Source organism: Ailuropoda melanoleuca, chromosome 3, assembly GCF_002007445.2.
Source record: "Ailuropoda melanoleuca isolate Jingjing chromosome 3, ASM200744v2, whole genome shotgun sequence".
NCBI lineage: Eukaryota > Metazoa > Chordata > Mammalia > Carnivora > Ursidae > Ailuropoda > Ailuropoda melanoleuca.
In genome coordinates this window covers 77705777-77731392 of record NC_048220.1, presented here as the reverse complement: position 1 = coordinate 77731392, position 25616 = coordinate 77705777, and the positions used below count along the sequence as shown (strand labels likewise).

The 25616-nt window shown below is 41.3% G+C and overlaps 1 protein-coding gene across 2 annotated transcripts in view; it reads left to right on the top strand.

The window, feature by feature from the left end:
* The window catches only part of EFNA5 (ephrin A5), a 271701-nt gene extending 265798 nt beyond the window's left edge, over positions 1-5903 (top strand). For both annotated transcript variants that reach the window (XM_011223163.3, XM_002917813.4), the window contains one exon: positions 1368-5903. In XM_011223163.3, coding sequence (XP_011221465.1) covers positions 1368-1489 — 122 coding nt within the window. In that variant the 3' untranslated portion in view covers positions 1490-5903. The remainder of the gene's footprint in view (positions 1-1367) is intronic.
* The last annotated feature ends 19713 nt before the right edge of the window (positions 5904-25616 follow it).

Here is a 25616-nt window from a genome sequence, read left to right as displayed (position 1 = left end):
AAGCTTTTCACATGAGGACAGGCTCAAATGAGAAGAGCACACCAGGGCAGAAGCCTGAACACGGAGCAGACAGATTGTTTAGCTCATACTGGGAGTGGGTGTGATGCACAGAAACCGCCTGCCTGCGTGTATCTGAAGCAGAGGCCAGCCCGTGCGCCTGCAAAGGGGTCACTGTCGGACAAAGAACAGGGAGTGCGACAGTAACATAGTGAAAAAGAAAGCATCCTTATTGTGACATGTGCTGTGAAGCTATAAATGAGTTTGAACTCAGTGGTCCATTAAAGGGTTCTAAGTGGGTCATGCAGGGATACTTAGGGATTGCTCTCTGACTGACCGTTGAGTGAATACAAGAGGACAGTCTCTGAGCTTTTACAGGAAGGTCTCCTGATGCTGAAATAAAAATCTATCACTGAACCCCACCCTGGGCCCCAAGAACAGGTAGTCTGAAAGCACAAGGTAAGCCAGGAGGAAGGAAGAAGACAGGCAACACTCGAGCAAAGCACGGCTCATAGGCAAGCCTCCAGTCTATCTTTGGGTACTAATTGCTGCAGAGTTCCTGTCTCAGAGTTAAGCCTGGTAATCCTGCAGATCAGGAAGGCTATCCAAAGTCAGAGGCAGCCTGGTAGAGCACTTTATAGCGAAACAAAAGCAGCTTACCTCACTTAATCCATTTTATTTAGATGAAAATTTGCATCCACACCAATAATTTATGTGCCAAGCTTCAGCCTGATAAAAACAAAAACAGTCAAGTTCAAGTAATTCAATCCTGGAGATACAGGGTTTGTAATGGAAGCAGCCACCATCACTGATTCTCAGTTGTAGGCAACTAGTGGGCACCACTCATTGAGGTCTAGTGGGCATTACATATAGTTACTTGAAAATTCACGTAGGTAACCAACCACCAGGCATTCAACACTAATCCTATGAAACAGGTGAAAAGGGGAAAATGGGAAGCCCATCCTGACCAACCACTGACATGCCAATGTAACTACATCCCCCCAACATGTCACTTGCTTCTCCATGGCATCTTGGGTTGAAAAGGTATATTCAGATCTCTCGGCTTTGTGCGAGGTGTGTTTGCTAGCAGCCCAAAGTAGTTCACGTACCAAAGGTTACAGTATGTGTACAATTTTTCCCCCTCAGTTTTTAAGGAAAGTAATAATACTGCTGAAAAAGTCCAATTTTCTCTGCTTCTCCTTTGTTTGCTGTAAATAATGAGTGATTATGCAGACATGAAAGTCAATGGTGGCACAAGGTTCATTACCCTACTTTGCAGAGGGTGGCGAGGTCTGTTAACAGCAGGCTGCTGCAAGAGAGGTATTAAGGATGTGAAATCTCATTGGAATGTGTGCTTTCTATTTGAACAGATGACACCGTACATGAGTCAGCTGAGCCATCCCGCGGTGAGAACGCGGCACAAACACCAAGGATACCCAGCCGCCTTTTGGCAATCCTACTGTTCTTCCTGGCGATGCTTTTGACGTTATAGCACAGTCTCCTCCCGTCACCTGTCACAGAAAGCATCAGGGTCTTGGAACACCAGAGATCCACCTAACTGCTCATCCTAAGAAGGGACTTGTTATTGGTTTTTTGGCAGATGTCAGATTTTTGTTTTCGTTCTTTCAGCCTGAATTCTAAGCAACAACTTGGGGCCAGGAGGGGCTAAAGTAGTTGCTGCTCCCCTGCCCAACCCCCCGCCCCCAGCCCTTGCCCTTGACTTCTCTCCTCCCTTCCAAATTAAATGGACTCCAGATGAAAATGCCAAATTGTCATAGCGACACCAGTGGTCGTCAGCGCCTGTGCATTCTCCTCTAAGAGCCCCCCTCCGGTAGCATACTGTGACAGCGGTATACGGACAAGGAAGAATAGCGGCCGACGCGGCTAGTGACGGCAAGGCCCGGGAGGGTTTTACTCTCCGTACAATATTTATGCTTCTCATTCAGGACTGTGAGATGATCGTGCAGGGCATCATGTCACCGTGTCAAGTCCAGAGGGGAGGTATTAAGAATAGATATAATATTACACCCTTTCCTCTAGGAGTATATAAATGAACAGGCTTCTAAAAGGTTGAGACACTGGTTTTTTGTTTTTGTTTTTTGGGTTTTTCTTTTGGTTTTGTTTTTTGGGGTTATTTTTTACGATGACTGTCTTAAAGCACTCTTGACAGCAAAATTTGTGCTCCATGAAAGAAGCCTTTTTTTCCAGAAAGCCGGTCGGGTGCGGGAATGCTAGCTAGCACAGAGCAAGGGTGAAAACAGAGAAAACTAGGTTAAACTAGGTTTGGTGGGGGTGTGTACATGTGAGTGCCTCTAATTTTTTTGGTGACTGGGCAATGCACACCAGATTTTTTTTTCCCTTGGAATACAGATCACCATGGTGCTACAATTTTTTTTTTTTTTAAAGAAACTCAAAGAGGCATTTTTATGAATAAAGTGACCTTCCCCAAGGCTGACAAGCCAGGGTTGATGAGTGTGTAATGGAATAGCTTTGGATACTCCTCTGGGGGACAATATGTACCAAGGAAAGGAGCTCAGTGGCCAGAGGAGATGTGATTTGGCTTTGCTGGAGCGCCAGTGTGCTGTGGCCTTTCCCCTGACTCCACCCTCGTACCCACGTTTTGCTCCACACTCCACAACTGCAGGGGCTCAGACACACACCCCTGTCACCAGGAGAGTCAGTCAGCACCACTTGGGAGGGCTAAAGGGAAATTTGGAATAAAAATTCCAAAGTTTGGAATAAAAAATTCAAGTGTTGATTTTATATTCTTTCCCTTTCTGACACAGCCTGAAGCGTAGGGGGAACATGTGTTTATCTGTGGGAGATAAACAAGATGGAGTCCCAAAGACTTTAACAAAATATTTTTTTAAAAATCCACTAGAATAGAAAATACATTATTTAGATATACTTTATGCTGAGAGTGAGTATATATGCTTGTCCTATTTAAACTTGTGAGAAAAAAAGTGGTATCCCTTGATACATTTAGAATTATAGGGGGCTATCTTGTTTCATTGTGGGGGTGGGGCAGAAGGAGAATAAATGCAAGATGACCCTGTTTGAGGAATCTTAGCATGGCCAACAAGGGCCATTTCCAGTTGATTACCAGGAAATAGAAGCCTGGGGTGGGGGGGGGGGGTTACTACTGGTGAGGCTGTCACAAATTTTGAAGTCCAAAAGCCGAGACAGGGAAAAATGTCAGACCAATGTAAAAGAAATCTAGCCTTTTTACTATTGCACGACATGTCAATAGGAACTATGCCTTTCAGAACAGAATGAAAAATAAATGCAATGATTATGTAATATATGAAAAATTGGAAGCATTCCAGCAAAATAAGGTTTTTTTAAAAATAGATATATTTGGCTTTTTTTTTTTTAATGCCTATATGAAAAAAGAGAGGGGTCATATTATGGACAGACTTCATGAATGGGAATTTGCTACGAATTTGAGTAGTTCCGAATTAGAAAAATGTGTGAATGAAAGGCAGCTGTAAAGGTACTTGCACCCTGGAGAGTTGTACGCATGTTGAACCGTAATCTGGGCTTACCTGATCCGTTTGGAATGGATGTCACTGCTGGGTCTCTTCACACATGGAACCACAGGAGTGGGGTTGCCGGCCTCACAGACACAATCAGTCCTGCTCCCCCAGACATCAGGAGCTTCTCTGGAGTGGCAGAGTCTTGTCACAGAAGGCAGCCACCATTTCACTGAAACAAAAGTTCACAGCATTGGATTCTTTTTTCCTTTAACTCTTTATATGCTCAGTACTCTCAGTAATATCCAGTAATACTTCTTTTTATTAATAGTTACAGGCTTGTTGGTCCAGTGGGATTTGCGTGGGGGTGGGGGGAGGATACCTGCTAAAATGGATCGATAGTCAGAACCAAAATAATACTGCATGTTCTATAACCACAAGGAAATCAAATGATCCTGTAATGATTCCAGTTAGTCATAACTACATTAGCAGCGCTAATTTCATTTTACCAATGGTGACTTCTGTGGTTTTGCTAGCATTTGTCTCTAACAAATGATAAAATAATTACTCATGGCCCTCTCCTCCACTGTCTTTCATTTTTCACAGTGAAATTAGACCCCTTTACTTCATTATGCCACTACAAATTAAGTTTATAAAAAAAAAAAAAAAGCAAGACTATCCACACCAGTAGACAGTGTGCTTCTCTACGTTTGAGTGATATAATTGTAGGTAATTCTTGCCACGGAGTTTCCAAGAACATGATTGGTATCAGACAGCTTTCATCTTGTCCAGAAAGTGCTGGTGGCCTTTTACGGTGGTGTTACAACCCTCTGGGGGCTGAGGAGGATGTCAATGCAATTTTGTAGCAGCTTTTAATTTAAAAACAAAACAAAACAAAACAAAACTCAAAAGTCTGAAGGGCAGCCTTAGCTGCCTCTCAGCCCCAGTAAGTCAAACCCCAGCGACCTTTGCCCCTGGTTGCCAAGGGCTTTGCAACATGAAGCAGGGAAATAAGGATCTGTCTGTTTAGTGGATACCGTGTATCCTTTAATAGACCAGGTAACAGTTGGTGTTAGTTTAGACTATTGTTTTGTACTGTACTTTCTTGGGTGGCAGAGGAAAGAAAAAGTAAAACATTAAAAAAAAAAAACTGCGTTCTTTAAATTCTGTATTATTAGCGACCTCTGTTGTATATAGTGTTTGATAATAAAGTATTAATTTGATTCTTATGTCTTTTGTAAGTGAGAACAACAGTCTTTCAGGATACAAAACATGCATTGAGGCTTTGAAACATCCACTGTATACTTAGCTGAGAAGAGTCACAAATGGCTGAGACACTGCTCCATACAGGACTCATGTGCGGTCATCGCCCTCCCAGTCGTAAGACTCCACCATCTTGGGACCTGGAACAACATGATTTTTTTGATCCATATTTTATCCTCAATGTTTTCAAGGTCTGATGTTGGAGCCCTGTGGTGTTTTTTCTCCCCCGGCATGTTGGTTTAAAAAGGTTTAGGGAATTTGGTAACAGAATTCTGTACTTTGGTTTGTTTTTCTGTTTGTGGTGGTTTTCATAGACGGTTTCATTTTTTCCTCAGGAAGAGTTGCCAGTATCATGCGTGGCCCAAGCAGGGGAAAGGTTTCAAGCCAGTCCATTTAGGAAGGTTAAATGGGGGCTGTTCCCCTCTGCCATTGTGAAAGGAAGAGTTGCACAGTACCTGTGGATTTTCAGGGACTTTGTTTTTCTCTGGTGCCTTAGCAACGGCAGCAGCCATTTTTAGTAGTTTACCCAAAATTAATTAAAGCATTTAAACTCCCCTCCATTCATTCCTCTCAGAGTTGTGGTCAGTCGTTTTTTCTTTTGAAAACCACCTCCACCAACACCCCCGTTTGCCTACCACCCCCCTTTTTATTTCTTATGTTTATTTTATTTTATTTTTTGTCTCTTGCCTTCCTCCCACGTTTTATTTTCCCTCAGAACCGTGAATGGGCAGGTCTGTCTCTGGTTTGGCATCACTGAGTTTTTCCCATGCATTTGCCCAAGAGCTGCTCGGATGTAAGACAAATCTCCCTACAATGGGCTTGCTCCCATTGACTGTACAGTTTAATAGATGCTGGCATGTTGGAGGTTACCCATGAGTCAAAATCCGCTTTCCATGCTACTCTTGACACCCCATTGAAGCCACTCATTGTGTGTGTGTCTGGGTGTGAAGTCCAGCTCCGTGTGGTTCTGTGCTTGTACTGCCCTGCTTTGCAGTTCCTTTGCACTTACTCATCGAGTGCTGTTTTGAAATGCTGACATTATATAAACGTTAAAAAAAAATGTAAAAAAAAAAAAACCCACACACAAACCAACCCATACAATCTGTATTTGTATATACACGTGTCCGTACAAGTATACCTAAATAAAATTAAAGATTTTCATCATTTTAATTGGAGCCCTCCTTTTACTTCTTTGTTCCTTGAATGACGCCTTTATTTCAGGGGCTATTTACACTCTGATTTTTCAAAATCTTTGTGGATAGAGAAGATAATATGATACATACAAGAGAAGGCCTGAGACAAGCTCAAAGAATGCAAGATTAGAAAACGGCCCAGTATCTAGGCACATTCCAGTTATTCTGATGAGAAAATAGTGAGATTCAAGCCCTGTCTTTGTATTTGAGCCTTAAAACAGGCACTGTGGCAAGCTCTGCGTCCTAAAACCACTTAAATCCAAGAGCTACGTACAAAATTATGTTCTTTCACTTTGTGTAGTTTTTCACCCCATCAAGACAAAGACAAAATAAGCATTTTTCCAACAAACATGCCATATTTCAGAGAGAAATAATGACAGTAGTAGCAATCACTTCAGTACAACACTGAAGTTCAGTGCTCACTATCAAGGAAGACTTAACTTACTTGTGTGTAACCTTGGGCAAGTCATACAGTATCTTTGGGACTTTATTTCCCTATCACTAAATAATAGAGTTATTGAAGCGATTTGGTTTTCTGAATATTGCCCTTGCTGGGTGCCACAAAGCCCATTTGGCAGCTGAGTCATGTGAGTTTTTGTCTTTGATGATGACATTACTATAAGCATAATTTGAAAATCTGTAGAGGGGGAAAGCATCAAATATCTGACATAATAGACACCTAATGCATTTCAAGACGTGGCTTTAATTATACCATGTTAACATTAAACTCATTGAAAGCTTTCTATTATACTTAATTATTTGACAGGGCACTAAACACTAATTATAACTTACTGTAACCTATTTTTGCTAATGAAGAATGACAGCTTTACAGAATGAGGAACAACTCATATTAAAAAAAGAAAAGAGAAAAAGGTGTGCTGGACTATCTACGTGATATTTTCAAACCAGAACAGCATTACGTGGTCATTATCATCTCCACCTTCATCATCAAAAGCATTTAAGCGATCATGACATTGTGCTCAGTGCTGGCAGAATGAAGTTAATGTTTACAGTCCGTACTTTCAAAGTTTACAGAAGGCAGACATTATGTGTAAGCATAACATAGTAACTATTTATAGAGGAAATCTAAAATTCAAACATTTATATTATGCATAAGTAAGAGGGGATTGGGATTTTAAGATTAAGAAGCTTAGAGTGAAAGTAAATCATCTCTACAAATAGTCAAAATGGGGTTAGGAGCTACTTACAAAACAAAAAAAACTTGGTGAGTTAAAAACTACTGTGGGCTTTAAGAGAATGGCGAAACACACGGAGTAAGTTTTCATAGTAGCTAAAAACTGACTGTGGGAATGAGAAAACGTAAGACAACATGTGAGTGTCACTGGAGCAAATTATGAAGATACTAGTCCAGAGAAATCATCTTAGTGCCCTAATGGAGGAGGGGAAGTGATGAAAAGATGACAATTTCAGATTCTGCCTTAAACAATACTCTTGCTGCTCTCCCGAACCTGAGACCCTATCTGCACCAGACTGTGAGGTGTCTAGGACCTCAGCGAAAGGGCGGGCTAAATAACACTCAGATGAGAGGAAAGGGGTGACGTGTAGAGCATGCAACACTGGGGACGAATACAAGTTCAAGGTGACTGTGAATCCCTGAGGAAGAGAATGCTTCCCCACAGACAGTGCTGCACACTCCAACGGGAAAGCAGGCTGGACCGGAAGTGGGACGAGGAGCAGTGCTGCACAAACCACACTATTTGTTAGGCAACAAAGTATTTAGAATACTTGAGTCATTGAACGTGCTATATAAAAAATCACAGGGTGAATTTGAGTGAATAAAACACACACCTATTTGAATCTTTTATCTCAGTGATAATGATTAGAATCACCTCTCTTACTATGGGAATGCATAAAACGTAGGTATCATAAAAATTTTCGAGGTGATTTTGATGTTCACTGTTGTAATAGCTTCTTAGAAATTGTTTGCAAAACATTTTCTTAGAGATCGTTTGCAAAGCCTGCTTTCATATTCTGCTGCTAACAGAAGCATTCTTCAGGAAAGCATTGGCAAAAATGCTGTGAGAAGCATTATGATTTTTACCTAGTCCCTCTGGAAAAAGAAGTGCTTTCAAAAATGATCATGAATAACTAATCAGGCCAATATCCTCCATCAGTTTGTAGTTTGAAACATTCGGCTACGTTGAGTCCAATCATTCAGTGGTTAAATATATACGTGTGCCTATTTTTTTTATGATTTTTTTTAAGTAAGCTCTATGCCCAATGTGGGTCTCGAACTCACAACCCTAAGATCAAGAGTCATATGTTCTACCAAATGAGCCAGCCAGGTGCCCCTCTGTGTGCCTATTAAAATGGAGTTATAACTGCAGATAGACCCTGTGAGCAGGAAATTGGCAATAATTGTGTTTCTTTCTTTACACTGATGATAAATGAATGCACAAGCTGAAAGAGAGAAAGAAAGAGAGAAAGAGAGAGAGAAAAGAAAAGAAAAAAAAAGAGAAAGGGGGGAGGGAGGGGGGAGAGAAAGAAAGCATGCAGGCGGGCAGGGAATCACATTGCCAAAGGAACTGGTTAAGGGCATCACCAAGGGTTCCTTTGCTTTGAGGGAAGGGTGGTTAACCAAACTATGCTTGTAAAAAAAAGGAAAAAAAAATACATAGCATCTGAGTAAACACAGGGGACTTGCTAATTCTACTTCTAAGCAAGTCTTATCTCTTCCTCTCCTTCCTAAAAGGAACACAGCTTCTAAGCCCTTCTCATATAGAATTTCTGGAGCCACCCCTTAGAAGTAGGTAGACGAGAAGGGTCTAAAGGCCTCATGTTCAGCATATCCTGATGCAACGACTCTTTTGACAATTTCCATCAAAGATGATCATACTCTCCTCCCAAGAGCTTCAGTACATGCTGAGAGTAAAACACAATTTCACTACTTTTTATTAAAAACCATCCCCAGCTCCATTCCAAGTGTCCCGTGAGTTCTGCCATCTTCCACCCAGCAATGATATTAGTTAGGGTCCACCTTGAGGCAAAGTCAACAGGTTAGTCCACCCACCTCCTTTCAGTTCCTCTTCTTGTGGTCTACTTTTTGACTCAGTTTAATTCCTAACTGTGGACTTTTCTGCAACATTAATTAAAGAAACCTTTTAAGCAACACAACCCATATCACAACAGCCTGCGATAAGGATGCCAACACCAGAGCTGTAGTCAGGACATGGAAGGACTGCAGCGTTTGGGGTCCAAGTAACTACCTCACTGATGCTATCAGTCAGACTTAATTCATAAGAATCCAATCTAGTGGATTCTCTCTGAGTCAACAACATGTTTTGAAATACCCTGGATTTTAGTCATGATGATTCAAGCAAGAACTTCATGTCACTGGGTAACACATGGATGCTTGTCAATCTTGACAAGAACAGAAAGAGAGGGACCAAAACATAACAACAACAAAAATCTCTTAGAGTGATTACAATGGGAAAATAGAACAAAATATTTCTGCATGCTGTTTTGTTCAGAAGTACCAGGTGCTCCCACAAACTGCACAGAACATTTGAGGCGTAGATAGCCAACAGCACTTTCTTTCCTTCACAGCCAAGAGACAAGACGCTAAAATGAGAAAGAACATGTTTTTTCCTACAACCATCTTAGAAAATGCATTTCATCAACAGCCTAATATCCTCTCCTTTGTGTGTTCAAAGCTTGTTCTTTTGGACCAAAAAATAAACAAACAAAAAACCGATCTGTGTAGCACGGAATGTGGGACATGTAACCCCTCTGAAATTTGTGCTTTGCTTTACTAGATCTGGACACATTTTCTGCAGTAGACAGAACAAGAAGATCTGTGTCTTTTTTTTATTTTTTCCTAAAGACAGTGTGCCAGCCAGAAAGCTGACTCCATTTATTTTTCCTGCAGGGAGCCAGCATGTTCCTTCTCCTGGAAGATGCAGGTACTTAAAATAGTAATAGGCTTTGTGGTTTATCGAGAGTATTTCATCCCAAGATCTCACAGGCATAAAGAATAAAACATAAACTAACGGCTCTTTCCAACAAGCTTGGGAAGAATTAAATGGAAAGGGGGATTGTCATCATTCTTCCCTGGAGAAACAGAGAAGAAAGCAACTTAACTCAGGTAGCCCAGGGAAAGAACCAAAGTCAAGTTGATCTGAGATTTGGACAGGGGCCTCCAGTCTGTTTCTCTTCATTCCTAAGAACTTGAATTAAGAGCTCCAGCTGCAGGAAAACAAATGATGAATTTATCCCTTTCTTAAGTTTCAAATGCAGTGTAGTTGGGAGAGGGGCACTGGGCAACTTCCCCAATTTTTGTCTGTGAGTCAATGGTTTTATTATAAAATATAACTTTCATTCTGTATACAAACTTACCTAAAAATTTAGGTCGAATTTAAGAGAAGAATAGTTCGTATTGGCAGTTCTCTCAGTTTTCCCCTGCCCCCCCCCCCACACACACTCACACTCTTACATGTTTTCTAATGTGATGGATTCAGAGCATTTTTTTTTCTTGGCATTGCCTATACTCCGCAGTGTGATACTTGAAAGGACCCTGAGGGTCACTTCAGATACATTTAAACATCAGTCTGATTAATATCTAAAGTGATAGGGCAAAAATGTGGTGGTTAAAAGAAATCCAGCTAAGGGATGGCCAGCCAGGCCCTGTGGTGTTCACAGATGTGACTACAGTGTCGAGAATTTCCTAGAGTCCCATCTGTCAACAAAAAACTGTCTACACTGGTGGGCAGCAACACTTGGCATTCTGAATCCTTGGTGTCTCTTCCTTGATTCAGTTGACTTTGCCACCCAGCGAGTTCCCCAATGTTCGAGGACCGGGCATCACTACACAAGTGTTTGGGCCCCAACCTTTCCTGATCAGTGTAGATGGCTAAGTGTGAGGGTGCAGACTCTGAGCACTGGAACACAGGGATCTGGACCTTCAAGGGGCTGGCCAGTCTGAGCAAAAGGAGCCACAGAGACGACAAAAATTCATGCAGGTTTGGGGCTTCCTTAAACTCCCTCTGTAGGTTTACCCTAGGCTGGACGCTGCTGCAAATTACAAACCCTCAATTTACTTCTCCTTCAGATTTTGAGGTTACCCCAAGTTCGAGTGCCCTGCATTCTGTGTGGGTCCTGCCCTTCTCTAGTCCCTGTCAGTATTCAACAAAGCAAGTTAATCTCCCTGGTAAGTGACAGCTCTGCCCCTTGTAACTGGCATGGAATCAATTTTTTAAGTTGATTTGAGAAATGAGGAGAGTATCAAGAATTCAGTACTAGCTAGTGGATTCATTAGCAAGCTGAATCTGTTTTGGCTGGAATCTGTTTGGCTGTCCTCATCTCTTAGTTCTGCTTTATTCCCCCTCCTCTTATCATCGATCCTGCCCACAAGACTTACTAGCTACTCTGTCTAGGGAGGACACCAATCTCCTTTGCTAAGTTGCTCACAGCAGGCTCACATACCACACTGCTCTATCCTAAACTTGGACAGCTCCATACAGAGGAGGAAGAAAACGTGGGTGAGCACTACATCTCCAGAGAAATTGACCACTACTGTCCCAAATGCTAGAAGGAAGCAAACGAGGCAGTGGATAAAGAAGCAAAGGTCATTGTTATCAGGAGACCCAGTTATTATATGCAACAGGTATCTACAATCTTTCAGAAGCACCCCTAAAGTACTAGAGAGTTCGCCTTCCAAGCAATGTGGAAAGAACCAAAAACCTACCTCAAAGGAACTGACATTCATTTTTTTGGTGGGAGATTTGTAAAAGGGACCATTGATTTTCCAATTACTGCAATATTTCCTCTGCCCAGATCAGGCTTATGGATACACAGGCAGGAAGAGGCTCTTGTCCAGCATAATCCCATACTTGGTGCTGTACGTCTGCACTGCCCGTTGTGGTTACAGTCTTGGTACTGCTGCCATTTGGAGACAGTCCTATGGGGAAATCTACAGAGGGACTGAAGCCGTCATGCAGCGTGCCTGCAACCCCTATGAGGGGCAGCTGACATACTCCTCCTGCCCTAACACAGTCGCTCAACATCTGTGATGTGTGCCCATGGCCTTGAGAATCTCAGAGCTTAGTGGAAAGAGTTCATATTCTGAGGAGGGATCTCCAGCCTTCCCTCTCAAGAAATAGTCCCAGACCCACTTGAAACCAGAACACTAACCTATATTTTTAAAAACAGCTTTTTCCTGTGGAAGCTAGTGGGTTTATTTTACAGTGTCCTAAGGGGGGGGGGGATTCTGGAAGACTAGAGAGAATAGCTGGGGGCACAGCTAGTTTCACATCTTAAAAGGCAAGTTCGCCTTGTTAGGGACTGATGTTTGTGCCTTTCAAAATTCCTATGCTGAATCCCTAATCCCCAAAATGATGCTATTTAGAGTTCGGGCCTCTGGGATGTAATTAGGTCCTAAGAATGGAGTCCTCGTTATGGTAGACAAGAGGAGACACCAGCTCTCTGCTCTCTACCATGTGAGGACACAGCAAAAAGATGGCCATCTGCAAACCAGGAGGAAAACTCACCAGAAACTGGCCATTCTGGCTCCTGGAGGCTATGAAGTCTGGGATTAAGATCTGTGAGAAAGAAACTTCTGTTGTATAAGCCGCCCATTCTGTGGTATTTGTCGCAGCAGCTCAAGCTAAGACAGCCTCATAGAACACTGACTTGCTGACTCTACCACAATGGCTTGATTCTTAGGGATCAAGAAAAAAAACATCTACCAAGGACAGAAGAAAAGTAAGATACACCATGCCTTAACATGGATATATAATCTTCTAATTCCCTGCTGTTGGCAAGTAAATGATATTGAATCGCATGCAGATTCCAAGTTACTTCACTTCACCCACGGCCCCGGGAAAGAATATAAAGATTCATTTATTCTTATTCTTATTCTTTCTTTCTTTCTTTCTTTTCTTTTCTTTTTTTTTTTTTTTTTAAGATTTTATTTGTCAGAAAGAGAAGGAGCAAGCACAAGCAGGGGGGAGGCGCAGAGGGGGACGGAGAAGCAGGCTGCCCACTGAGCAAGAAGCCTGACGTGCTACTTGATCCCAGGACCTGAGCCAAGGCAGATAACCAACTGAGCCACCCAGGCGCTCCAAGTTTCATTTATTCTTTCAGCTACAATTTATGGAGCACCCACTATATGTCAGAACCTGTGCTAAACACTATCGGCGTTTTTAACAGACCGGTTTCACCCAGTTAAAACTCCCAGTCATTACGGGGTTGTACACATCAGTTCAAGAACTTGACACATACACAGTCCCTTTTCAGGAAAAGAAAGGAGGCAGTCCGGGCAGCCACGTAATATACCAGGCACGCACATCCGTGCTCATAGCTGATTGGGCGGGGCGTGGGCACCTGACTCAGGGGCAGCCAATCCAGGGGCAGCGTCCTGTATGGGTTGTGGCAAGGAAAAAAGATCTGGGCTCTTACTTGCTGTTCCGTAATTACCCGGGACAGTCAGCATGTCCCTCTTGAGAGGTAATATAAATAGAATGAGTCAGAAGAGAGGGGGATAAACAAAAAAAAGGAACAGATATACAGAAAATGCCTTCGTCATATTTCTCCTAGCAATGCCCTAACTTGTACCTGCTCGGTTCCACAGAGCTGTTTGCCGAAACCCAAAACCCCTTTCCGTTTCAAGTCACTATAATGCCTGGTCATTATCTGGCTTCTATTTTAAGGTTTTCATGAGATTCTGATTCCATTATTGGCATAGGCATCCTTAAAATAAGCCCTCATTATTTGAGTTAGCCTGAGTGAATCAAAGTTCCTTGCAAGCAAAATAGTCTATTAAACAAATATGATAGGATAAGAGGGCTATGAAGAGAGTGCAGTGGAAGCACAGAGGGAGTAATTAACACTGCTAGAATTTAAAAACCTGATTTTGAATTTCAATACGTTACAGTAGTGAAGAAATTTGCCGTATTTCAAAGGTCACTACATCTAAATTGACACAATGAATTATATAAAATGACACACTTGATTTTCTTGAAGACGCAGACTTTTTTTTCCTTGACAGCATCTAAAATACAATAAATGGTGAGTAGAACCCCTTCTCCCTGCTGATATCCCCTATCAGTTGGCACAGGGAGTAGTTACAAGAATAAGACTCTAATTAGAGTATTCGAGATGGGCTGACCAACGAGACGAAGGCCACACACCACAAATGAGCTCAAGGATCAATAATGGAAAAACGGGACCCACTCTAATTCCACAGGAGTGGGGACCGAGGCAAACTTTCCTTAATTGGTCCTCTGCTTGGGAACCTGGAGTGCTCTCCCATTAGCATGTGACATTCCTAACAAAGTGATATGCGCGAGCAGCTAGTCTAATACTCGGATTGGCGGTAACTTGTTTCTACTTGGCATGAGCTCCTCGGGGAAAGCAGAACTTGCTGAGCAGTCTTGAATGTTACCAGTATTTTCCAGCACCTGTTAGCCGTTAAGCAGGGAAGCCGTCTCATTATCAGACACAAATGCCGTCAGTACCGGCACGGAGGAATCCTAAACAAGTGCAGGCAAGGGCCACAAAAACATATTGGTTTAAATATTTTCTCTCTACAAGCTCGTATCGTTTAAAAATTCCTTTTTAGTGGTGACAATCCTCAAGCTGAAAAGACAGGAAAGCAATGTTTCAAGGCATGAATGTGTGGTACAAAACAAAAAAATGCCACCCCCACCCCGGTTTAAAGCTGTGCGCTCCGGATGGGAGGGGGTGGCAGTGGGGAAGCCCATTATTCCAATCCCACTTGGCTGCTGCGGCCGAAGTTCGCTGGGTTCTCTTTCACTCCCGCGAAAAGCTCTCCGTACTGATGGAGAGTGCACAGTTTAGATAAACTGGATTAGAAGAAGAGAGAGAGATGTCTATGATTCTTCCTTAGACACTAAATATGGGATGGCCGCCTGCCATAGTAAGTCCAAGAAAACGGCTGTGCTTATCTCACCTCCAACCTGACGTCAGTAATTATACAGAACAGGAGAAGAGAGGTCCCTGTTAACCAAAGCAGGGGGTTTATCTGGCCTTTGTACGCTTCTGTATAAACCCATTAGCATTGCAGCCTCCTGATTCCTTCTCGTGTAGTAGTGTTTACCCTTATCTTCTGCTTGACACAAAAGCACAATCAAGACAAAGCCGAGGAATGTGCGGCTCTTCATTGCAAGGAAACGCCTCCCCTGCTTATCTCTTTTAATTATTATTTATACTCTTCATTTGTTTTCGGGTTAAAATCAAATAACATAAAGTAGAAAAGCCACCCCGCATTTCCTGGGCTCTGGTCTCATTAGCCAGATTTTCTCAAAACTCTAGTGCTTCAGAGACGTTTTGCCAAGTGGCTAAATGAAATGCACACAATTGCAAAGTGTTATGAATATTTATGATGGTTTAATGATGGGATTTTTTTTTGCATCCATGAATAATAAAGATTCTAACAAGAACAGATAACGAGGTAGGGACAAAACAGTGAAGTGGTTAATACAAGAACTGCTCTTGGAGGGACCCCACTGAGAACAGCGGGAGCCAAGGGCCTCGCCTCCCTCTCTACCAGAACCAAGTGCAAAGCAAGGGCCTGAGGGTTTGCCTATTTTCCTCCCTTCTTTTAACAGTCAGCATCAGCTAAAATAGGCATTTTATCCCTCCTTTGTGCCTAAGCTCATGGTCTCCTCCGGAGGCAAAGGAAGTTCGGAGTGAAAGACCCTGCGGTCAAGTGACCTTCCCATTCTAATGGCGGTATTAATTTCAGCAGTGGGTCACCCCAGAACTTGCTGCTTTGCCTTTTCTAGGCCAGTTACTAGTGAAGAAGCAGTTGGTGGAGGCTGTGTTGCTGGGCCCGCTCTTGAAGGCTACAGGCTATCTCACCAGCGACCAACCTCGGTTTGAGGAGGGCCTGAGCAGAGGTTTCTAAATGGTAAATATTGAAGTTGTTATCCCCAGCAATATTTCATCTACCGAAGGCAAATAAAGCCCTACATGAGCCGGCTCTGGCATGTAGGGACACTGTGTGTCCCAGTTCCTGGTCTCTTGCGGCCAGCCCTGCGAGCAAACCACCCTTCCCCGTGAAAACCCTGGCAGGGCCTCAAAGGACAGCCACTGACATAATGGGGGTTAGATGAAGGCGTTCTGGGCTAGCTGCCACCTTTGGGTGAGGTGATTTACTCATGTGAAGCAAACTTCCCTGATCTCCCAAGATCATTCATTCAGTCAGTAAATATTTACTGAGCACCTATTATATGCCACAAAATGTTCAAAGCATGTATGGTGTTTCTCTGAAGAAAAAAAAACCAATGGCCCTTTCACAAGAATTTGACACGCTTGTAGGTGGAAAGACAACATACAAAATAAGCCAAACAAATACATAAATGGTGGATCCTTAAAGTGACCCAGGCAACAAGGAAATAGTACTTCCACACTTACTTTTTTTTTTCTAAGATTTTACTTAAGAGAGAGACAGAGTATGTGTGCATGCACTAGTGTGGGGAGGGGCAGAGGGAGAAGGACAAGCAGACTCTCCGCTGAGCACAGAGCCCAAAGTGGGGCTCGATCTCACAACCCTGAGATCATGACCTGAGCCCGAAAACTGGGCCACCCAGGCACTCCTACACTTACCCTGGTAATACGTTCACTTGATGTCATAAACATTCCAGAAAAGTTACATGAAAATCATATGTGTGTGTATCGTTAAGCAGCGTTCATATGTGTGTGTATCGTTAAAAGAATTACATGATGAATCCCTTCCTTAAGTAATGACCATGTCCTGCTTCAGCTCCTTTGGGAATCTGAATTTCTACACACTAAGTATGGCTTATGCACACATAAATGTCCATTTTTCATAAACTATCCTTGGGATTGGAAATCCTTAATACCAAACCGTAATGCTGCTTGGTATTTGGTTTACCCCCATGTTGGGAAGTACACAACCATGCTCTTAAATCTACTGATGCAAATTTATGGGAAAACAATTCTTATCCGGAGACTCATTTAAAGATTAAATTAGGTGCAGAGAAAGAATGTCCGCTAGGCCCCCATGATGGCTTTACTTGTCCTCCATCTCTGTATTCCTCACCAGTCTTCTCACACAGTCCAACATCCCTGCCTGCCAATTTTATTAAAGCCTGCTGTGCGGGAATTTCCTTTCTCTGCTTTACTAGCTACCAAGACAACCCCATCAACGTGATTTTTCACACATTTTCTTTTCCTGTGTTCTGCATCTCAATGAAATTTCATCTCCCTGACTCACTGTTAAGTGTTTCTCATCTGAAATCACACTCACTCGTAATCTCAAATAAAGTGCAAAAAGAGGAAGTCACAAAAGGACAAAGACAGACCAAAGTCCTTCTCCCTCCAATTACTCAGACATTAAGCAAAAGCTACATGGGAATTGCCCAGTCAACCAAGACTGAGTACCAACATCTACAGAAGAGAAGATTAGTCTTGGCACACAACACATCACATTCCACAGCACTTCTCCCTTAATAGAGCACATACATCTGTCTAGATATTAAAATCTGAGGAACTGATGATAGGTGTTTCGTAGAGCAAAAAGAATCACTGGAAACTGGATTCCCACAGGGTAGACCTCGTATTGCCTCCCCAGGGAATTCGGAACAGAGCTAGAGGAGGGAGATCGCAAAAGGAAAAAAGCAGAAGAGAGAAAAGAAGAGGAAGGAAATCCTAACAGAAAAGAGACTAAGAAGCAGCCATCAAAGGAAACCCCTGCCCACGCTACCTTACTAGCAGCCCAAACTCCACTCTTAGTGAAAGAGAACCAGTCTTCTATTTTTGGTCATACAATACAAAAAGGTGAATCACAAGCAGAAGCTGAGATCTATGTTGGTACATTCTAATTACAATGTATCTGATTCTAATAGACTAGGAGCCCCAACAATAGACTCGTCCACCTTGTCCAGTAATTGCTGACAGGACAAAAAAAAAAAAATCATCGCAATGTTAAGACAAAGAGCAGAACCTGGGACCCAACTTTTGCTTCTGATTAGTGTAGCATGGTTACAGTTGGTCAATTGGAGGTCATTGCCTTGTGTCAAGAGCTGTGTGCAGTGCTTAGTTGGACATGAGTTCTACTATCAAGGACTTGATGTCTAAATCCATAGATAAAGCCTCCATAACAGAGACTTGAGGAAACCGGACAATTAAAACAAGCTGTTTGTGTGGTTATTTGTGGTCCAAAATCTAGTAGAAGGAAGACTTCCTGCTTTCTTGTTCTTTTCATCTCAGTTTTCAAAGGAAGAGTGGGAAGGGGTATAAGGGATGGGTGGGGGGGAAGAATGGAAAACCCAAGGCAATAATGATCTGTAGAGAATTATTAGTGTTAGTCTATGCCAACTATTTCTATTTGACAGGCATTTAAGATAATTCCTAATGGTGGCCTATCATGGCACAGATGTATTAAGGTCATGGGAATAACTGACATGGACCAGCAACTTATGTAGAAAAAAATTTACGCAGTTTTAAAAGTAAAGTTAATCAGGGATGCCTGGGTGGCTCAGTTGGTTAAGTGTCTGCCTTGGGCTCAGGTCATGATTCCAGGGTTCTAGGATACAGCCCCACATCAGGCTCTCTGCTCAGTGGGAGCCTGCTTCTCCCTCTCCTTCTGCCTCCTGCTCCCACTGTTTGTGCTCACACGCTCTCTCTCTGTCAAATAAATAAATCTTAAAAAAAAAAAAAAAGTTAATCAAATGAAACATTACCATGTAGTCCCACAATGGTCAACTGGTTTCAACCCGATTGTGATTCCCTTGATGTCAAGCGTCTGCTTTGAGATCTCAAAAGATGGGCCAAGTCTAAAATACAAGTACCTGGTAGATTCAATAGAAATCACATGAGATAGGCTCAGTGTGACAAACAGTTTGTTCTGATCCCCCAAGAGAATGTCTTAGTTGTGTCCAAACTTGCCATCTTCCTAAAACTCATGAGTAAGATGCTGGTTTCCATTAGATTCTTGGTACAATTGCAGAAATCACTGACTCTGGAATCAGAGAAATTTAAGTTTTTAATCCGGTCTAGGCCATTTACTTACAAGAAAAAATTCCTCTGCCTCTTCATCCATGAAGAAGTGGTAAGGACACCTCCTTTAGGTGTAGCTATTGAAAGAGTTACAGAAGTTTTTGTATGTCAAGTAATAAGCATGGCCATATGCTCATGGTGAAGGCTCAATAACGGTCACTCACAAAAACGTCTGAAACAATACCTCTGAAGTATTTGAACATAGTTACTACCTCCTCCTACTGCCTTTTAGTATGTATCTTTACTTGTTTTCTCTACCTTCCTTTTTTCTTTAACCTGAGATGCAAATGTGTAACTTTCCCAAATTCTACCCTGGTCTCTATCACTTCTCATACTCCCTAAGAATGGAGGCAATGATGAAAGTGTTCCTGAGAGAATCAGGAAGGCTCAACAGTTGGTATACCTGAGGATGAGAGCTCTATAAAAAGACACCCATTAGAATTTATCCCTCCAAACTAGAGTCTCTTGCTCCGAAACAGTCCTCTGGAGCCCCTAGCCATTATCTCCACGTTGCTAACTATGTTTAAAAAACTCCTAAAAACAGGGGCACCTGGGTGGCTCAGTGGGTTAGACGTCTTCCTTTGGCTCAGCTCATGATCCCAGGGTCCTGGGATGGAGCCCTGTATTGGGCTCTCTGCTCAGAAGAGAGCCTGCTTCTCCCTCTCCCTCTGCTCCTTCCCCCAATAGCTCTCCCTCTTCCTCTCTCGCTCTTAAGAAAAAAAACTTCTAAAAACATTCTCCTTTTGTAATTGCTTTAAAACGCTTTTCAGTGTCCTCAGTGATGGTAAATTTTTGTGCTTTAGAGGTACATTTAATTTTGAGAAAGAGCCAAAAGTCCTTGAAAGCAAACTGGTAAGTATAGAGGGTGACCCATCAGGGTAGTACTGTTTTTAAGCAAAATGAGATGCAATTTGTAAAGCATCTGTGTAATTTTCTTGCATGGGTTTCAAGAATTTCCAAGAGAAAGTCCAAAGATATTTTGAATAATTCAGTATTTCTGGGATCAATATGGGTTTCAAAAGTTACTCCTTTGAAAGATAACTATTTTGACTGTTTAACTCCATTTGTGTTTGTTTAAAATATACACACACACACACAATCATCAGTCATCACTTTATAGTCACTCCTGATAGGCACAAAGATGGCAAAGTTTCTCACATCTGTAGTATACCAAGTAATGAAAAATGTGTGAAAATTTAGCAATTAGGGATGTTTACTATGGAATGGATCTGACTTCTTATTTTCATCAGTTCAAGATGTGCATTCTTATATGCTGTGCAAAAGTACTTGTGACCTAATGGGAACATCTTGGCCTAGAAACTAGTTCCTAATACTTGCAAGGCACAGGGTGGCAGATTATAGCAAACTTCCATTTCAGGGCATCTTATTGACCAGAATTCTCTGTTAACTGGCATATTTTGGCAGGACAATGAAAATCTCCTATAATTATGGTCACCCCAAGGTTGTACAAGATAACATAATTTATGACCCATCTTAAATAAATAAATAAATAAATAAATACACGCTGTAGATTCTGGTCCAAGATGGCGACATGGGTGGATCCTGATGGACACACTGAATCTACAGGTGTACACTGAACAATTTCCTCTGGAAGCAAAATCTAAAAATTAGCTGACTCCTACACATTGGGCAAATAAGACCCATATCAAAATGGGTAAGAAAGGCTGAAACACAATCTCACCATAAACCCTGCCCTGGGTGCTGTGACCCAAAATCAGAAGGGAACTGAACCTTGAGCTTCTTCTTGAGGTATCAAAGCTCTGAAGCCCATATCTGGCTTGCTGACTTCTAGAACCTACACCTGAGAGAAGGACCCCCCAAACCTCAAGCTTTGAAAGCCAACATGTCCATGAGACCCATAAGGCTCTAGTGAACTGAAAAAATAGTTCTGAAAGGGCTCTCATGTGTGAACTCTCCCATCTCAGAACCAAGGGCAAAGGCAGCTGACTGGTTAGCATCCAGACATTCTATGAAAGAGGCTAATTTGCTTCTCGTAAAGTGTTGCAGTGTCAGACTCCTAATGTAACACACAATGAGGAACCAACTGAAATATTGTCCAAAGACAGAGGCCAGCAGGTACCACCTTTGCACTCTCTCTGTCTTGCTCCATGTTGCCAATATTTCCTAGAAAGGAACAGTACACTCATCTGGAACCCTGATTTTTTCATTATCACCCAGGAGACACCTCTAGATTACTTGGCTTAGGGGACCAGCAGGTCCAAAAAAATGGATAAAGTTCTTACCAGCTACTACCCTAAGGGTGCAACACAAGGCAACCAACCAAGGCACCCAGTCCTTCTATTAAAAGGGCCTATTAGCTTATCTTCATAGCTGTGGCCTGAGAAGCTTCTAGCTTAACACATATGTAAAGGCTGACAGTAAACCTCTCTAGAGAACACAGAAGGCAAGTGCTATCTTTGTTTTCTCCCTCTGCCATGCTCCAGAGCACCAGTAACACCCAGGGGGGAGATTGTACATGTACCTGGTACCCCATTTTTATATATGGTGCCCAGGTTTTTGTGTACCACACAAAATCCCCTTGATCACCTAGCCAGTGGGCATGATGCTCATGAGTTCAATGGAATGGTAACAAAGAAATAGTTCTTATCTGGTGATCACCCCATGGAACAGTGCAGAGGGAAGAGATAGAAATGCTCATTTCTCAGTCTTCCCCTAAAAGAGGTATTTTTGCATGCTTTAAAAGCTGATACCTCAGGGTCTGGCTTGCAACTGTCCTGAATCTAGGTGCTGACTGAGATCCTTGCCTTTGGGACAGGTCTTGGCTCACCCTCAACCACTGGGAGCCACTAAAAATAAAGTAGGCTGCTGAGACAATCACAAAGTTTTGAGAGACAACCAAGAGCTAGGGCAAGGTTGAATCTAAGTTTCATCTCCTATATAACGCCATTCCTTCAAGACTGGGAGTGGCGGCTGTTTTATCTAATGCAAGGAAACCAACACAGACAGTCAAGGAAAATGAAAGAACATGAATGTGTCTTTAAAAAGGACCAGCTAAGATTTCAAAGGACTGAAAACAAAGGTAAGTGCTTTGATACCACTTCAAAATAACGTAAAGATGCTCACCTTTAGCCCGTGAGTATAATGGATGAGAACTGTCCGAATTTTGATTAAGGGATAGAAAACAGAAGAGAGTATCAAACAGAAGTAATAGAGCTGAGAAATACAATCACTAAACTGAAAAACACAATAGATGGGTTCAAGAGCAGAATAGTGGAGGCAGAAGAATGGAAAAATGAACTCAAGGACAGGGCAGTGAATCTCCCCCAGTCAGAGCAGCCAAAGAAAAAAATGTAAAAGAATGAAGATAGCTTAAGGGACTTATGGGATGACATCAAAGACCCACATTCACATTTTAAGAGTCCCAGAAACAGAGAAAGGGGCAAAAAACTTAGTTGAAGAAATTATGGTTGAAAAACCTCCCTAAACTTGGGAAGGAAACAGACATCTATATCTAGGAAGCCCAGACATTTCCAAAGAAGAAACACACCAAAATGTTCCCAAGACACTCACATTAAGACACATTATAACTAACATGTCAAAAGTTACATACAAGGAAAAAAATCTTAAAAGCAGCAAGAGAAAAACAGCTTGTTACATACAAGGGAATACCTATAGGACTATGAGCACATTTTCCAGCAGGAAGTTCGAGGCAAGAAGAGAATGATATGATATATTCAAAGTTTGAAAGAAAAAAAAATGCCGACCAAAAATAATCTACCAAGCAAAGTTGTCCTTTATGTGAAGGAGAGATAAAAAATTTTTCTGACAAGCAAAAACTAAAGGAGTTCCTTACCGCCAGACTGGTCAACAAAGTGAAAATACAAATATCACCGGTAAAGGTACATATATAGTGAAATTCAGAATAATCCAGTGTCACAGGTGATGGGTTAATCACTTATAAAGCTAGTAGGAAGGTTAAAAAAGCAGTAAAAAAATATAACTGCAATAATTTGTTAAGGAATACACACAATAAAAAGATATGACATCAAAAGCATAAAACACGAAGAATTAAAAATGTAGAACTTTAGAATGCAATCAAACTTAAGTTGTTATCAACTTAAAATACAGTTATAAATATAAGTTGTTTTATGTAAGCCTCATTGTAACCATAAACCAAAAACCCATTATACATACATAAAGGATGAAGAAAGGAATTTAAGCATACCAATACAGAAAATCATCAAACCACAAAGAAAGCAAGAGCAGAAAAAAAAAAAAAACCCAGAGTAATTGCAAAACAACCAGAAAGCAAATAAAAAAATGGCAATAACTCCATACCTATCGATAATTTTCATGTAAATGGACTAAATTCTCCAATCAAAAGAGAGTGGCTAAATAGACTTTAAAAAACAAGACCATTTATATTCCGCCTACAAGAGAATCACTCTAGATTTTGCAGTGATGCAAAATGATAATTCATGAACACTGAACCCAAAAGAAAGCTGAGGTAGCTATACTTACATTCCACAAAATAGACTTTTTGACTAAGAATATAGTAAGACATAAATATGACTACATAATGATAAAGGGGTCAATCCAACAAGAGAATATAATATTTGTAAATGTGTATTCACTCAACGTGGGAGCACTTAAAAATATAGAGCAAATATTAACAGACTTATAGGGAAAAACAGAGAGTGATACAATTATAGCAGAGGACTTCAATACCCCACTTTCATCAATGGATAGACCATCTAGATAGAAAATCAGTAAGAAAACAATGACCTTAAAGGACATGCTAGACCACATGGACTTAGATATTTACACAGAACATTTATTCAAAAAGTAACAGAGTACACAGTCTTCTCAAGCCTACATGGAACAGTCTCCAGGATGTAACATATGTTAGACCACAAACCAGAAATCAATCACAAGAAAAATGAAAAATTCACAAATATGTAGAGATTAAAACAACCTGCTACTGAATAACCAATGGGTCAAAGAAGAAATAAAAAAATAAAGTATCTTGAAACAAATGAAAATACAGCATACCAAAACATATGGTATGTAGCAGTTCTAGGAATTCATAGAGATAAATGCCTACTTTAAAGACAAAAACAAAAACAGACCACAAATAAACGACTTAACTTTACACTTCAAACAACTAGAAAAAGAATAAACAATGAAGCCCAAAGATACTAAAAGGATGGAAATAAAAAAAGATCAGAGTAGAAATAAATGTAACAGAGACTAAAAATGTAAGAAAAGATCAGTGAAACTAATGATGGGTTTTTTGGAATAAGTAAAATTGACAAACTTTTAGCTAGACTCACCAAGGAAAATAAAAGAGAGGACTCAAAATCAGATATAAAAGAGGAGACATTACAACTTATACCACAGAAATACACAAGCTCTTAAGAGACTATTATGAACAGTTATAACTGACAAATTGGACAACTTCTAAGGAATGGATAATTCCTAAAAATATATAAACTACAGGGGCGCCTGGGTGGCGCAGTCGTTGAGCGTCTGCCTTCGGCTCAGGGCGTGATCCCAGCGTTCTGGGATCGCCCCACATCAGGCTCCTCCACTATGAGCCTGCTTCTTCCTCTCCCACTCCCCCTGCTTGTGTTCCCTCTCTCGCTGGCTGTCTCTGTCAAATAAATTAATAAAATCTTTATAAAAAAAAATATATATATATAAACTACTAAGACTGAATCATGAAGAAATAAAACAATGGAATACAGCAACTACTAGTAAAATTAAAACAGTAAGAAAAAACCTCCCAACAAACCAAAGTCTAGGACCAGGTGGCTTTCATGGTAAATTCTACCAAACAAACACTTGAGGAATTAATACCAATCCTTCCCAAACTTAAAAAACAAAAAAACAAAAAACAAAACAAAACAAAAAAAACCCCACAAAAAAATGAAGAGAAGGGAACACTTCTAAACTCATTTTATGAGGCCAGCATTACCCTGATACCAAATCAGATAAAAATGCCGCAAGGAAAGAAAATTACAGGGGTGCCTAGGTGGCTCACTCAGTTAAGCGTCTTCCATCAGCTCAGGACATGATCCCAGGTTCCAGGATGGAGCCCCGCATCAGGCTCCCTGCTTAGCAGGGAGTCTACTTCTCCCTCTGCCCCTCACCCTGCTCATGCTCTCTCTCTCTCAAATAAATAAAACCTTTAAATAACAACAACACCAGCAAAAAGTTTAAAAAAATTATAGGCCCATATCTCTGCTGAATATAAAGATAACAAAATCTTCAACAAAATATTAGTAAACCAAATTCAATAATGTATTACAAAGATCATACATCATGAGTGGGATTTATTTCAGGGACACAAGAACGATTCAACATCCACCATCAACATGATACACCACATTAACAAAATTAAGGATAAAAATACGATCATCTAGGGGCGCCTGGGTGGCACAGCGGTTAAGCGTCTGCCTTCGGCTCAGGGCGTGATCCCGGCGTTATGGGTTCGAGCCCCACATCAGGCTCCTCTGCTATGAGCCTGCTTCTTCCTCTCCCACTCCCCCTGCTTGTGTTCCCTCTCTCGCTAGCTGTCTCTCTCTCTGTCAAATAAATAAATAAAATCTTTAAAAAAAAAAAACGATCATCTTAATAGATGCAGAAAAAAATATTTGACAAAACTCAACATTCATTTATGATAAAAACTCTCAACAAAGTGGGT